The 16,804-nt window shown below is 39.9% G+C and overlaps 1 protein-coding gene across 1 annotated transcript in view; it reads left to right on the forward strand.

The window, feature by feature from the left end:
* Positions 1–16,804, forward strand: part of LOC148849637 (Insulinase (Peptidase family M16) family protein) — a 118,161-nt gene that overhangs the window by 72,149 nt on the left and 29,208 nt on the right. The window contains exons 15-18 of the mRNA XM_088950056.1: positions 1,072–1,209; positions 1,327–1,554; positions 1,672–1,824; positions 2,338–2,464. Of these exons, the coding sequence (XP_088806182.1) occupies positions 1,072–1,209; positions 1,327–1,554; positions 1,672–1,824; positions 2,338–2,464 (646 nt within the window). The remainder of the gene's footprint in view (positions 1–1,071; positions 1,210–1,326; positions 1,555–1,671; positions 1,825–2,337; positions 2,465–16,804) is intronic.

Raw genomic sequence — 16,804 nt, forward strand, 5'->3', positions numbered from 1 at the left:
GAAAAGTCCTCCAATTCTTCATCTCCTTCACTGCACTACACCCAGCCTTCATCCTTCTTTCCCTCTCTTCAGTTCTTTCCCTAGCGTATCTTGGATTCGGCCTCTCTGAGGAGTGTCGCAAGGGGCTAAGCTCCTCCAGACTTCGTCGGGAAACCCACTGCAAATCCATCTTCTTCTCCATTTTCTGCCGCTGTGTGCATTCCTTCCCCCTTTCTCGTGACTTGGGACGATGATAGACCATTAACATCGTCTATCAGCGACCCAAGAAGAGTCCCCCATACCCCGACCCACGTGACATTTTAAGTTATCACGTGGGTCCTTCAAGTGGAACCTCCTTTCGGTGTTACAACCATCCGACCACGTGACATTTTAAGTTGTCACGTGGGCCCTTCCAACACTGTCCCGGCTCAACCTTCGCCCTGCCCGACCCACCCGCCACCTTCAACGGCTCGGACCAAACCTTTTGGCTCCCCAACCCATCCTGCCTCTTTGCCACATCAGCATAAGAAGAAGAGCCCGCCATTAATTTGTTTAATTCAAATCCATTTGAATTAGTTTCCTTAATTAGGTTGCTTGTCGTTTGGTTTTCCCCAAAAATATCTTTCATCTGCTCCACCTTTTCATCTCCCAACCTCTGCCCTCCATGTGTCCACCACCCAGCCAGCTTTTTGGGGTTACTGAAAGGTACTTTAAATCAATGTGACAACTAAGAATTGACTCTTTACCCCTGTTAAAAGCTTTGCTAGCATGCATTGTTAATTATTTGTTGCCTTTGTCTCTCTCTCTCTCTCTCATATGCCTTTTTGTATCAATACATGTATTATGGTGTTTCTATCATTTATGGATCTACTATTGAACTTTACCTTCATTGCAGTTATTATCTTTATGACACATAACAATCAAGAACATGATAAATTACTTGGCATATTCTTCAATATAGCTGGTAATGAGTTTGTAAAAATTATCCTCACTTCTAGGAACTGTTTATGTTACAGCTATCTAGATTGGTTATTTTAAATCTCATATAAACAAGTGCTAAGATTTCTTAAGTATACTTGATACACATTCCAGGTTGAGCTTTTTTGTGTGAATCACTTGATAAATTGCTCTTTGGAGTCAACAGAGGAGTTCATCTGTATGGAATTTCGCTTTACTTTAAGAGATGATGGGATGCGTGCAGCTTTTCAGTTACTCCATATGGTACTAGAGGTAATTCCATGTTCTTACCCCTACCTTGTATATTATTTTCAATATCTTGACTTTTTGCTGGAATTCTCAATGTTTCATTTTGAGTCCTAGTTAATGATGGTTGATTGTGGTATGCAGCATAGCGTCTGGCTAGAGGATGCTTTTGATAGAGCCAAGCAACTGTACTTGTCATATTATAGGTCAATTCCTAAAAGCTTAGAACGGTCAACTGCCCACAAGCTCATGTTAGCAATGTTAAATGGAGATGAGAGGTTTGTTGAACCTACACCAAATTCATTGCAAAAGTTGACATTGCAATCTGTAAAGGATGCAGTGATGAATCAGTTCGTTGGTGATAATATGGAGGTTTGTGAATATTGCTGCTAGTAGATAGTTATGAACACCATAAAAATTTAATCTTTCAGTTTTGCATCCTAATGTTTTTTTTTTTGTTCCAATTTGGGGATTTTAAATCCTTCTTAGGTTAGTATTGTTGGGGATTTCACTAAGGATGAGATCGAGTCTTGTATTCTTGATTACTTGGGGACAGTTGGGGCAACAAGGAGTGCTGAAGTAGAGCATAGATTTAACGCAATTATGTTTCGACCATCCCCATCTGATTTGCAGTTTCAACAGGTAAGAAACCAAATCTAGTTAATTCTCTACCATCAAATGTATTTATTAGCATCTTTGGAATCTCATCCCTACATTTCAGATGGTAACTTGATTGTCTCTTGCTTGGAATTTCATACAAGTGCTTTTTTTCCTAGATAATTGGCTAAATGCTATGGAATGCACAGATTCTTTGTAATGATTGCAGATACTTTAAGTCTTGACAACAATATACAATAACTTTTTATTTGATCTGTAATGTACAATATACATAATATTAATAGGTGATAAGAGGGGTTATGAAAACAAGTCATGGGGTTTTACCATTTGTAATATTGCATTAAATAATGTGTTAATGTGAATGAGCCACCTCCTACCTTCTTGAGATCCATGTTGGAAAGGGACTTTTGTTAAGCTGCCCAAGTCCATTTTGTGTTTACTTATGTTTTACTTCCAAAAGGATAGGAAATTTTCAGAAGTAGAATAATTTCTTGTGTTTAATGCAGAATTCTCAGGTTTATATTTGCTTACTGGCAGGTATTCTTGAAAGACACTGATGAGAGAGCATGTGCATATATTGCAGGCCCAGCACCAAATCGCTGGGGTTTTACCATTGAGGGGCAAGATCTCTTTGAGTCTATTAATGAGAGCTCAAATACAAATGGTAAGTTTTGTACCATATCATGAACCCTTTGGTATTGAATATATTTTGTCATGTTGCTTATACTGCACATGCAAACATTATCTTCAATATTGATATATTGAGAAACATATTCCACATACCTACTAAGCTTCAAAATATAATTTCTTTGTTTATAGTTCATGATTTCTTGTCAAGTAAAACTTCTTCGTATGGTATGATGTGCAAAAGCATCTGTGCGCAATGCCATCATGGAGGGGATAGTGTGTATTCAATGTTATATGCTGTCCTGGGCATTGATGTTATATCTCATTTAAATTCACCTCTTTACATATTCGTTTATTTATTGATAATTAACAGGAACTTTTATTAAAAATAAGAGAATAAGATGTAAGAGAAAGGAGGGGTAAAATCTCTTAACCCTCCCTAAGAGTAAACTTTAAATTACAACATTGCCCAAAAAAGGCTAACTCTTCTCACCTGTTGTTTGGCCAGTGAGTCTGCCAAAGAATTGGCACTGCTCTTAGTCTACTGAAACTTGATTTCCATGTTTTGGAATATCTGCTTAACTTTCTTTTTCTCATTTAAGTACTTCTACAAACCGAGCTCTTGCTTGTGGCCAACTAAGCCTAGAATCACCTTCCACCATGAGTTTTCTGATATTCAGTTACTGGGCTCTCTTTACCCCTTGCAAACCGCCAATATTTCATCTCTTAGAGAATCCCCCATCCAATAGGACCAGAATACGTGGCAATAATTTTGTCCTTCTTCATCCTTGAACACTCCTATACCTGAAGGGGACCCCCTATAATACAGTAAACAGTTCTTCTTTCAAGTGTTTTAACTCAGGGTGGTGGACCATTTCCCTGATACTCGGGGTATTAGGCAAGGGGACCCCCTATCCCCCTTTCTTTTTACCCTGATTGCTGAAATTTTGGGGAGGGATTATGAAGTGGGCAGATTCTAGGGGTCTGGTAAGTGGTTGGAAAGTTGGGAGGGATGGAATTCAGATCACTCTTTACAGTTTGTGGATGACACGATTCTGTTTTGTGGAGGGGAGGAGATAAGGTGGGTTAGAAACTTAAAATGGGTGATTAATGTCTTTGAACATGTGACCAACCTCAAAGTCAACTTTGATAGGAGTTGTGTGATTGGTGTTAATATGAGGGCCGAAGAGGTGGAAGAAAGGACCCAAATATTGGGATGCAAGATTGCACAGTGGCCTCTGAAATATTTGGGACTTCCCTTAGGGGATAATCCTAGTAGAAGGGACTTTTGGAATCCATTGATTGAGAAATTCACAAAAAGGCTAGCTTCATGGAAGAAAAACTATCTATCTTTGGGTGGTAGGATAACATTGATTAAAACAACCTTGGCGAACCTCCCGATATATTTTCTATCTGTGTTTAAGATTCCTGAGGGAGTGTGTTGGGTGTTGGAGAAATTCATGAGAGATTTCCTATGGGAACCTGGCGAGGAGAAAAGGGATCATAGAGTTAGGTGGGATTTGGTAAATAGAGCTAAAAAGGATGGTGGTCTTGGCTTAGGTAACTTGCAGAAGAAGAATGAAGCCTTGTTAGGGAAATGGTTATGGAGACTGGCGAAGGAAAAGGGTAATTCGTGGGTTAAAATAGTCCTAAGTATTCATGGGCAAAAGGCAAATGGCTGGGACACGGGTGTTTCATCTAGGGCTACAAGAGTTTCTCCCTGGAAGTCGATTCATACTATTCTTCCATCCTTCTTTCCTTTTATCAAGTATAACCTTTGCTTTGGTACTTCTGTAAGATTTTGGAAACACATCTGGGTGGGTAACTCACCTTTGAAAGAGCAGTTTCCTTCTTTGTTCTCTCTCTCAAGGTTTAAAAATGAGCCTGTTGCTACTTTCCTAACCTGTTCTACTTCTGGCCCTGTTTGGAACTTGGGCTTCTGGAGGCCTCTTAGAGACTCTGAATTGGATTCCATTTCTAATTTGATTAAGATTTTGGAGGAGGTAGTTGTTGACCCCTCTAGATTGGACAGTAGGATTTGGGCTCCTACTCCTCCGGGTATTTTTTCATGCTCTTCCTTCTTCAAGGAATTAACCCATTCCCATTCGGCCCTTGATCCTCCTTTCTCGGCTCCGGAAGTTTGGGGTAGACTAATTCCTCCCAGAGTAGGTGCTTTATGCTGCAAAGCAATCCTAGGAAAGTGTAACACTTGTGACTTACTTCAAAAGAAAAGGCCAAGATGGTGTTTATCCCCACACTGGTGTATCTTATGTAAGAGGAATGGTGAGAGTTGTTATCACTTATTTGTTTCCTGTCCTTTTGTTTCAGAAATCTGGTGTTGGTTTTTCTCTTTTTTTGGTTGTAGGTGGCCCACTCCCACAAGTGTACTAAGCTTGTTTAACTCTGTTCCAGTGAGGGGTTTAAGAAAGAGAGGTAAGATCTTGTGGAGATGTGTAAGAGCAGCTGTATGTTGGTCAGTGTGGGAGGAAAGAAATCAACGAACCTTCCAGGAAAAAAGGAACAAAGAAGCCATCATTGATTTAATCTACATTAGGGTGGTTCATTGGGTCAAGTCTACGGAGCTTTTTGAAGGTATCTCAGCAGGAGACATCATTAGAAATTGGAAAGTAGTTGCCTGGTCTGCTCGGCTATTTAATGCTATTGTTCCAACTTGGTCTCCTCCAATTATGGGGCTCACTAAATTGAATTTTGATGGTAGTAGCGAAGGGAGCCCAGGCCTTTCAGGAATTGTAGGAGTGTTCAGGGATGAAGAAGGTCGAATTATGGCTATGTTTTCAAGGCCTATAGGCTGGGGGGATTCTCTGAGAGCTGAAATTTCAGCAATATTAGAAGGAATTAAAGGAGCCAAACAGCTGAATATTAGGAAGCTGTTGGTGGAGGGTGATTCTAAACTGGCTATTAACTGGCTACAGAAGGAAGAGGCTAGTTTATGGAAGTTCTCGAATGAAAAAAAGAAAAATTTTCAGCTCACTCAAGACATGCAAATTCAGTTTCAGTGGTCCAAGAGGAGTGCCAATTCTTTTGCAGATTATCTAGCTAAACAAGGGGTGGGAAGAACTAGTTTCTTTTGGGCTGTATTGCAATGTGATGTTTTTTGGGTGGGGTAAGAGATTTAACACCCCCCCCCCCCCCCTTTCTTGTTGAAAAGAAAGAAGGGGTTCAGTGGTGAATGATCTGCTGCCCCATACACTCCTTTATTTATAGCTTTTAGGATCCTTACAAAAATAGGAAATAAACAAAAATTAGAAACAATAAGGCCAGCCAGCCCAACTTAGCAGAAATTAGAAACTTCTAATAATAGAAACTAGAAACTAAAGAAATTAGAACTACTAAAAAGAAATTAGAAACTACTAATAAAAGAAATTAGAAATAACTAGGCGTGGGTATGAAACCACACACACTAGAGCCTGAGTGTGGGTATGGAACCCCACATTTGTGGCTAACCAACTATTTCTTCACTCCCCCTTAAGTTGGGAGTAGATATTTGTCATGCCCAACTTGCGTAGATCAGTCTCCAATTTTCCTTTTGTGATTGCTTTGGTGAAGAGATCAACTAACTGCATGTCTGAGGCAATGTAAGGAAGGCATACTTCTTGAGATGCGACTTGCTCTCGGATAAAATGTTTGTCAACCTCTATATGCTTAGTCCTGTCATGCTGTATTGGGTTGTGGGCAATATTAATTGCAGCTTGATTATCACAATACAACATTAGAGGCTTCTCATAATCAACTTCCAACTCATTAAGCAAGGATCTCAGCCATAGCACTTCTACAACACCATTGGCCATGGATCTGTATTCCGCTTCTGCACTGGAGCAAGCAACAACATTTTGTTTCTTGCTTCTCCAGGAAACAAGATTTCCCCCCACAAATGCACAATATCCAGAGGTGGACCTCCCATCATCAACACATCCAGCCCAATCCACATCTGTATACACTTTTATTTTCATATGACCATTATTAGTATACCTCTCCCAAGACATCTCTTTAAGTAGGCAAGGAGATGGGTGGTCCTAGGAGAATTCATGTATTGACTGACAACACTAATGGCATAAGAAATATCTGGTCGGGTTAGACAGAGATAAAGAAGTTTCCCAACCAGCCTTTGGTACATAGCCCTGTCCTCAAGGAGTTCTCCACTTTCTACACTTATTTTATGGTTAGGCTCAATGGGAGTATCAGCAAGTTTCACTCCTAACTTTCCAGTTTCTTTCAATAAGTTCAGAACATACTTCCTTTGGGAGATGAAAATGCCATGCTTAGATTGAGCTACCTCAATTCCTAGGAAATAGTGTAACTTTCCTAGGACTTTCACTTCAAATTCCTTGTGAAGGTGTTGTTTAAGGGTTTAAATTTCACTAGCATCACTTCCTGTTATCACAATGTCATCTACATAGACTGCAGGTAGAGTCAGGGAATGACTTGTCTTCTTAAAGAAGAGGGTGTGATTTGACTGAGCCTGTATGTATCCGAATTTGTCCAAAGCCAGTCTAGACCTATCAAACCAAGCTTTCGGGGATTGTTTTAGCCTGTACAAGGCCTTCTTCAAAAGGAAAACTTTCTTTCCTGCTTCTATACTATAAAAACCAGGGGGTAACTCCATGCATACTTCCTCTTGCAAGTCTCCGTTGAGGAAGGCATTCTTAACATCCAACTGAAATAGTGGCCATGAAAAGTTTGCAGTAATGGATAGAAGAACTCTGATAGTGTTCATTTTTGCAATTGGTGCAAAGGTTTCTATATAGTCTAGCCATAAGTTTGTGTGAATCCCTTTGCAACCAATCTGGCCTTATACCTCTCTATAGTACCATTAGCATTATATTTCACAGTAAACACCCATCTGCATCCAACTGATTTCATCCCTTCAGGCTGGTTAACTAGTTCCCATGTGTTGTTCTTGACAAGAGCATCCATCTCTACTTGCATTGCTTCTTTCCATTCAGGTATCAAAAGAGCTTCTTGCACTTTTTTGGGTATAGGAATAGAAGAAATAGATGCCAAGTAAGATCTGTAGTATTAAAAGACAATTATAGGAAAGGAACTTGGAGATGCAATGGGCAGTGGATGAGGTGCAACGTCGCTTCCCTTTACGAATAGCAATTCAAAGATCAAGGTCATCTGTCAGTGAAGGCTGAACCTCTGTAACAGTGGGATCAACAGTGGGAGCAGTAGTAGTGTTTGGATTTGGAGCTGTAGAAGATGTTGGAACTAACCTGGATTACTGTTGAGTACGAGAATCAACCTACCTCCACAACTTTCTGTGATACACCCTCAACTCCTTACATTTTTGACAACCTTCTTCACAACTCCCCTCTTCAGTACCTGGGACAAGTAAAGGAACTCTTGGAGCTGAAACTGAAATCCCTTCCTCACTATTCTCCCCTTGAGGAGAAGCCTTATGATAGTAGGGCATATCCTCAAAGAAGGTGACATCCATGGACACAAAGCGCCTCCCTGAAATTGGCTCATAACAGCAATATCCCTTTTGATTTTGTGCATACCCAAGGAAAATACACTTAATGGCTTTGGGATCAAACTTGGAGCGATGAGGTCCAAGGATTTGAACAAAACAAGTACACCCAAAAGTTTTGAGGGTGATAGTGAATAAGTCCTTATCTAGATATAGAAGACTGAATGGGGTTTGCATGTTTAAGACCCGTGAAGGAACCCTGTTAATGAGGTATATGGCTGTACGGATTGCATCTCCCCAGAAGCGTATGGGAACATTGGAGTTGAGCATGATGCTTTTGGCCACCTCTAAAATATGTCTGTTTTTTCTCTTAGCAATCCCGTTTTGTTGAGGTGTGTGAGAACAGGTGCTCTGATGAATGATCCCATGATCAAGGAGATAGGATGCCAAGGGTTTTGCAAAATATTCCTTGGCATTATCAGATCTAAGAATCTTGATCTTGGTTTCAAATTGAATTAGGAACATCTGATGGAAAGCTTGGGTCAGAGAGGGGACCTCATCTCGAGAGTGCATAAGATAGACCCATGAAAAACGATGGTCATCAACAAATGATAAGAAATATCTATACCCCCCCATGGTGGGAGTATGGTAGGGCCCCCAAACATCAGTACGCACAATATTAAAAGGAAGGTTGCTTCTTTTATTACTTGAAGGATAAGATGATCTACTATGTTTTGCAAGTTCACAACTTTCACATTTTAACCCAGACACTTCTACTCACTCAAACAAGTTTGGATAAAGACTCTTTAAAGACCCAAAAGATAAATGACCTAAGCGTTTGTGCCAAAGCATAATCTTACTACAAGACTGAGAAACAAACAATTTCCCTGCTTCACTCTGTTCCCACTATGAATGTTCTAGTAGGTAGACTCCATTCATCTCACGGCCAATCCCAATGACCTTCATTTCCAGATCCTGAAATACGCTAATCAAGGAAAAAAATTACCGAATAGTTTTGATTTTTAGTAATACTACTAACTGAAAGTAAGTTAGCACTAAGCTTGGGAACATGCAAAGCTGAGGATAGGGTGATGGTATCTGATAATCTGATGTCTCCCTTGCCAGAAATTGGTACAAGAGAGCCATTGGAAATTCTAACTTTGTCTTTCCCAGAGGATAAACAATTGGTGCTAAATAAAGTAGATACGCTTGTCATATGATCTGAAGCACCTGAATCTATTAACTAGGAAGGTCTAGTATTACCTGGGACAGAAGCATGACAAGTAGTAGCTCTTGTACCTGTATGAGCAAGGGCCAAAATAGGCTATTGAGCTGATGTAGGCTGAGCTGAATTACTAAATTCATTTTCTAGCTGAGTCAAGAGCAGCTCGAACTGCAGCTAGGGTATCTAGAGGAGTGCCTCTTGTGCCTGATGAAGTTGTACTATCAGTGTTGGCAGCCATATTAGCATTCATTTTCTTATTTTTGAGCTTTGCTGGAACTAGATGAGGGTGCAACTTCCAATAGGTGTCCTTAGTATGTTTAGGTTTCTTGCATTGTTCACATACTAAGTCCTTCTTAGCTTCCTTCTTCTCCTTATCCCCCCCCAGATTTAGGTCTAACTGCTACCAAGGCTGATTCGGAGGAGGGCTGTTGCTGCAACATAACCTTTCTCCTAGTTTCTTCACTATGTACTAGGGAATAGGCTTGTGATAAAGTCACACTATCTCTTGTCAACAACTGTTGTCTCACAATGCCATATTCAGAGTTCAGATCAGCTAGGAACTCAAAAACTCTTAGTTTCAACCTGCTTTCTATATGCTTGTTTATCTTTCTGACTCTCCCACTCAATTGTTTCAAGATGGTCAATCTCATGCCACAGGGATATTAAGGTTGAAAAATAAATAGAGACATGCTTCTCTCCTTGCCTCAGATTTTTAACCTCACATTTTAGCTCATAAGCCCTAGCAACATTAAGAGGCTGAGAGTTAGTTTCCTTCATAACATCCCATATTTCCTTAGCTGTTCTGGCCCACAAGTAGTTTCGGCTGATGTGTGGCTGCATAAAGAGTTGCACAACCATGCCATGACAAAAAAATTTTCTTGGACCCACCTAGCATAAGTAGAGTTCTCCTTGGAGGGTTCCTTTACAGCCCCTAGCAAGAAGTTCAATTTTCCTGTACCCCCAATAGCCATCATTGCTGATTGAGCCCATTCCAAGTAGTTTGATCCATCAAACTTAACAGTTGTAATCTGAAAGGTGTTTTCAGTCATGTTACCTGAACCACCAGTCCCAAAAGTACCTTCCCCTTGGTTCTTGTACTCCATTCTAAGTTAAGAAGAGACTTTAAACTGCTGTGACAAGAAAAAACTGTATTTCAAGGCTGATAACAGCTGACCTAGGACAATGATTTTGTAGTTAGATAATAGTCAACTACTGTCCTGGGATTGATATCAATCCTGGACTGATTGATATCAGTCTTGAGATTTTCTATCCGTACCTCTCTGAATGAATAACAAAGTGCAGCTTGATTGTCGCAGTACAATTTCATAGGTCTATCCATGGAGAACCCGATTTCTTGTAGGAGATTCCTCAGCCATACTAATTCACATGTAGTGTGTGCCATGGCTTTGTATTCGGCTTCAGCACTTCTCCTTGCCACAACCGTCAGCTTCTTACTCTTCCATGTCATAAGATTTCCTCTAAGAAATGTGCAGTAACCTGTAGTAGATCTATCAGACACAGAGCCTGCCTGTATACCCAATTACTTCAAGTCTTCCTCCTGGTTTGTACAATAACCCACAACCTTGAGCTCCCTTTAGGTACCTTACAATTCTTAGAACTGCATCCCAATGAGGTATCTGAGGGTTCTGCATAAATTGACTCACCACACTGACTGCAAAGGAGATGTCTGGTCTCGTGATAGTCAAATAGTTCAGCTTCCCCACTAACCATCTATACCTTCCAGGATCATCAAAATTTTCCCCTATATCACTGCTCAAATTAGCATTTGGCTCCATGGGAGTTTCAACCGGTTTTGCACCTAACAGTCTTGTTTCATCCAGTAGATCATGAACATATTTTCTTTGGCACAGGTTTACACCTTGCCTTGATCTAGCAACTTCTATACCCAAGAAATACTTCAATGTCCCAAGGTCTTCTGTTTGAAAACTATTTTTCCAAAATACCTTTAGTTTATCGATCCCCAATTCGTCACTACCAGTTATGACAATTTCATCCACATAGACCACTAATAAAATCTTTTCGGCTTCTGAATCATAGCTGAACACCGAGTGGTCAACCTGGCATTGTTTCATTCCAAAATTCTTCAACACTTTACTAAACTTTCCAAACCAAGCACGAGGCGATTGTTTCAACCCATAAATTGCCTTTTTCAATCTGCACACCTTACCATCCTCCCCCTGAGCAACAAACCCAGGTGGTTGTTCCATATATACCTCCTCCATAAGGTCACCATGAAGGAAGGCATTTTTAATGTCAAGTTGAAACAATTTCCAATCATACATAACTGCCAGGGAAATTAAGACACGGACAGAGCCAATCTTAGCCATTGAAGAGGTATCCATATAGTCCACCCCATATAACTATGAATAACCTTTAGCAACAAGTCTGGCCTTCAAACGCTCCACACTACCATTTGGCAAGTATTTAGCAGTATACACCCATTTACAACCCACAACATGCTTACCAGGAGGAAGAGTAGTGAGCTCCCACGTTTGAGTATGCTGAAGGGCAGAGAGTTCCTCCTCCATTGCCTACCGCCACCTAGGTGAGATAAGAGCCTCTTGGACATTCTTAGGTATAGAAATAGATGACAACAGTGAAACAAACTAGTGATGTGAAGCAGAAAGGCGAGAGACTGAAACAAAATTGGAAATGGGATGGAGGGTACAACTACATTTACCTTTCCGTAAAGCAATTGAAGATCAAGTCCTGAAGGTTCTGGGACAGGAGAAACAACAGGATCCGCAGACAAAGTAGAACCTGGAGGAGGAGCCAGTGTCTATCGATGAGTATACACGTGCCAGATCGGTGGTCGTTTAGTAGGGATCTGCACTGGAGGAGGTAAAGGGTCAACCCCAACTGGAACACCCGGAATGGGATCACTGACTGGAAGAGGAAGAGGAAGTAAAGGTGGAGACACCGATGCTTCAGGTCCCGAGAAGAAGGGGACAAACTCAAAAAGGTGAATCAGGACAGACATAACACTTCCAAATAATGGGATTGTAACTCTTGTACCCTTTTTGAGTCCGAGAGTAGCCAAGAAAGACACTTAATAGTGCGTGCATCCAGCTTGTCTATCCCAGGACTCAGATTATGAACAAAGCACACACAACCAAAGATGCGGGGTGTTAATGGAAAGGGAGACAAGGTGGAGAATAAAATAGAGAAGGGAGACCGACCATGAAGAATGAAGGAGGGCATCCGATTAATAAGGAAACACATAGTAAGTACATCACTCCAAAATCTTTTAGGAACACTCATATGATGAAGAGTAGACCGAGCAATTTCAAGGAGATGACGGTTCTTTCGTTCAGCCACCCCATTTTGTTGAGGAGTGGATGCGCATGAAGTTTGATGAATGATGCCATGCCGTTCTAAATACTGTTGAAAGGAAGTAAGAAAGTATTCACGACCGTTATTTGAATGAAGAACTTTGATTGGAACACCAAATTGTGTACGTATTTCAGCATGGAATTTTGAAAAATGAAAAATAATTCACTCATTTCTTTCATTAAATAAATCCATGTCATCCTTGAACAATCATCAACAAAACTGACAAAATACTTGTAACCATTGTAAGACTATATTTTAATCGGACCCCAAACATCTGAATGAACCAAAGCAAAATGACTCAATGTTGCGAAATATAGAGGGAGAAAAGAAGAAGATTTTCTTTATTGATGATGAAAACATATTGAGCATACACCTTAAATAAGAAAAGATAGGAAAGACAACCCCTAGAATTTCTCTCAATCAGGGATTGACTAAATCTTTCCCTTAATCCTAGGATATGACTTTCCTAAATTTATTCAAATCAAATCCCGTCTTTCTTAATTTGCCGACACTCCCCCTCAAGTTGGTGCAAAGATATCTATCATGCCCAACTTGCTAACTTGAAGTTCAAATGGCTGTCTCAACAAGCCCTTAGTCAAAACATCTACAACTTGCTACGTGGTTGGTACAAACGGAATGCAAATTATTCCTTCTTCAAGCTTCTTCTTTATAAAGCGTCTGACAATCTCAACATGTTTAGTCCTGTCATGTAGAACCGGATTATGAGCAATGCTGATAGCTGCCTTGTTATCACAATGCAGTTTCATCAGAAAGCTCACTGGTATCTTAAGATCGGCTAGTACCCTCTTTAGCCAAAGAACCTCACACACTCCTTGAGCCATTGATTTGAATTCAGCCTCAACACTACTTCTAGCAACTACACTTTGCTTCTTGCTTCTCCAAGTAACTAAATTGCAACAAAGAAATGTACAGTACCCCGAAGTTGATCTTCTATCAGTGATCGAGCCTGCCCAGTCCGCATCTGTATATACCTCAACCTCTCTTCTCATTTTTCTTGAAGAAGAGTCCTTTTCCTGGTGTGCCTTTTAGGTACTTAAGAATTCGATACACAACTTCAAGATGTTCTTCGTACGGGGAGTGCATAAATTGACTCACCATACTCAGCGAAGGCAATATCAAGACGTGTATGTGACAAGTAAATCAATCTTCCTACCAGCCTTTGGTATCTTCCTATATCTACTGGAACCCCATCTTTAACTTCTCCAAGTTTAGTATTAAATTCTATCGGAGTGTCTGAAGGTTTGCATCCATTCATTCCAGTTTCTTTAAAGAGATCTAAAATATATTTTCGTTGCGAAACCACAATACCCTTCTTTGATCTTGCCACTTCCATTCCAAGAAAGTACCTTAGCTGGCCTAAGTCTTTAATCTCGAATTCCTTGGCTAAGCTTTTCTTTAGTCTATTCATCTCTTCAATATCATCTCCAATCAAGATTATGTCATCAACATAGACAATCAGAACCGAAACCTTGTCTTTGGTGGATCTTTTTGTGAAAAGAGTATGATCAGATTGTCCTTGACTATATCATTGACTTTTAATGAACCTTGTGAATCTTTCAAACCAGGCTCTGGGAGACTGTTTAAGTCCATATAGAGATTTTTTTAGCTTGCATACCTTAGTTCCAAACTTCTCAGTGAAACCAGGTGGAGGCTCCATATATACTTCTTTCAAGTCTCCATTCAAAAAGGCATTCTTCACATCCAGCTGATTCAGTGGCCAGTCAAGATTAGCTGCAACAGATAAGAGTACTTGAACTGTATTTAGCTTCGCCATTGGAGAAAAGGTCTCAGAGTAGTCTACTCCATATGTCTGAGTAAAGCCTTTAGCTACTAGGCGAGCCTTGTATCTCTCCAAGGATCCATCTGAGTTGTACTTTAGAGTGAACACCCATTTACAACCAACAACTGTCTTTCCATCCGGCAGGTCCACTTTCTCCCAAGTAGCATTCTTTTCCAAAGCTCTCATCTCCTCAAAAACAGTTTCTTTCCACTCAGGAACATTTAGAGCCTCCTTGATATTGTTAGGAATGGATACACTAGACACTTGTGAAATAAAGGCACAATATGAAGGTGAAATATTTTTGTAAGATGCAAAATTTGACAGAGAATGTTTTGTACAAGACCTAACACCTTTCCTAAGAGCAATGGGAAGATCAAGCTAACTGGAAGGATTAGAATTACCTGGAGGAATATTTCCAGGGATTTTTTGAGAATTATCATGAATTTCATGATCCAACCTCAGATCAAATTCTTGTTGATGCTTTCGCACACATCTCTGTTGTTTCAGCTTTTTCATTTTGAGACGACATCACCAAAGGTTGTTCATTTTCAATATTTAATTCATTTGTTTCCACTAATTTTGCATTTTCTACCTCACTTTCTTTCGGTGACTGGTTGTGAGGAACATCATTGTGGACAAATTCAAACATTAAATCAGAACCATCTAAAAAACCATCTTCACCAATGTTGCTCTCCCCCTGAAAATGGGAGTTGCTGTAGTACGAGGTTCCTTCAAAGAATGTGACATCCATAGTCACAAACATCCTTTTCAAAACTTAATCAAAGCATTTGTAACCTCTCTGATTAGTGGGATAGCCTACAAAAAATACATATATGTGCTTTTGGATCTTGTTTTGAACGTTTAGGATCATAGTTATGAACAAAGGCCACACTTCCAAAAATTTTTAAGGGAATGTTTGTCACTAGCCGAGAGTTTGGAAAACAGCCAATGAAAACCTGTATGGGTGTTTTGAAATCCAAAATTCGTGTAGGCAGTCTGTTAATCAAATAAGTGGCTGTTAAAACGGCTTCTCCCCAAAGATACTTAGGAAACTTAGTTTGAAAACTTAGGGCTCTAACAACATGTTTGTTTTTCCTTTCAGCCACCCCATTTTGTTGAGGTGTATTATTATACAAACTTTTGTGTACAATTCCTTTCTCAGCAAAAAAATTCCCTAACACATTGTTAAAAAATTCCTTTCCATTATCACTTCGAAAAATTTTAATTTGAGTCTGAAATTGTGTTTTAACCATGTTATAGAAATTTTTTAACACAGTTTCAGCATCAGATTTCTCTTTTAAAAGGAAAACCCAAGTTACCCTAGTATGATCATCAATAAAAGTAATGGACCATTGTTTTCCAGAAAGAGTTGTTACTCTAGAAGGTCCCCAAACATCACTGTGAATCATGGTAAATGGTTTTGATTTTTTATATGGTTGAGACTGAAAAACAACACGATGATGTTTTGCTAGTTCACAAGATTCACACTTGAAAATTGAATGATTTTTATTCATGAATAACTTGGGAAGTAGATGCTTTAAATATTGAAAACTAGGATGTCCTAATTGATGATGCCATAACAAAATTTCATTGTCACTAGAAACAGAGATAGAGCTGAAACAAGTCTGTCGGTCTTGCCTTCCAAAGGTAGATCCTTTATTAAAGAGGTAGAGACCACCATCTTGTTTAGCACCCCCAATCATCTTCCCCGAGGTTAAATCCTGAAAATCACAACAAGAAGACCAAAAATTAACTCAACAATTATGATCAAGGGTTAGTTTGCTGACTGATAAGAGATTGTATGATAGGTTAGGAACATGCAAAACATTTTTGAGGTTTAGAGGAGAAATAGATACAGTTCCTTTCCCAGCAACAGTAGCAAAGGAACCATCTGCAATCTTAGCCTTTTGATTGCGAAGTGCCAGTCATATGATCAGTGGCACCTGAATCTAGTATCCAGGAGCCATTAGATTTGGTACAGGCAATGGCTGCAGTGAAAAAATTACCTGACTGAGCTAGAGAACAGGATGGGTTAGAATTTCTTAACGATTGAGATTGAAACATTTTATATAAGTGCTCTATTTGTTCCTTTGTGAAAGGAAGAGACTCTGAGGATGATTGCTGCCCTGGATCTGAGTTGCTTACTTGAAGTGCGCAAACATCTCCCCCTAACTTGTTGTCACTGCCTGATTTTTTCTTCCAACCCGTCGGTTTCCCGTGCAGCTTCCAGCAGGTTTCCTGAGTATGCCATGGCTTTTTACAATGATCACACCAAGACCTCTGCTTTCCTCCTCGTTTCTCTCCGTCTAAGTCTGCACCTCGAGCCACAAAAGCGGACCCTTCATTCTCTGTTTTTGTTTCACTAACATTCTTCAACATCACTTGCCGTCGTGCTTCTTCTCTACACACTTCTGAAAAAACCTCTCTTATAGTAGGCAAGGGCTTTCGTCCTAAGATACGTCATCAAGTTCTTTGTTCAAACCAGCCAAGAAGACAAAAACCCGGCCTCTTTCTATCTTCTTTTTGTATCAAGCACTGTCATTGGGACTTTCCCATTCTTCTTCAA

The sequence above is a fragment of the Nelumbo lutea genome, chromosome 6 (genome assembly GCF_056320005.1).
Source record: "Nelumbo lutea isolate HS-2025 chromosome 6, American lotus-T2T, whole genome shotgun sequence".
Lineage (NCBI taxonomy): Eukaryota > Viridiplantae > Streptophyta > Magnoliopsida > Proteales > Nelumbonaceae > Nelumbo > Nelumbo lutea.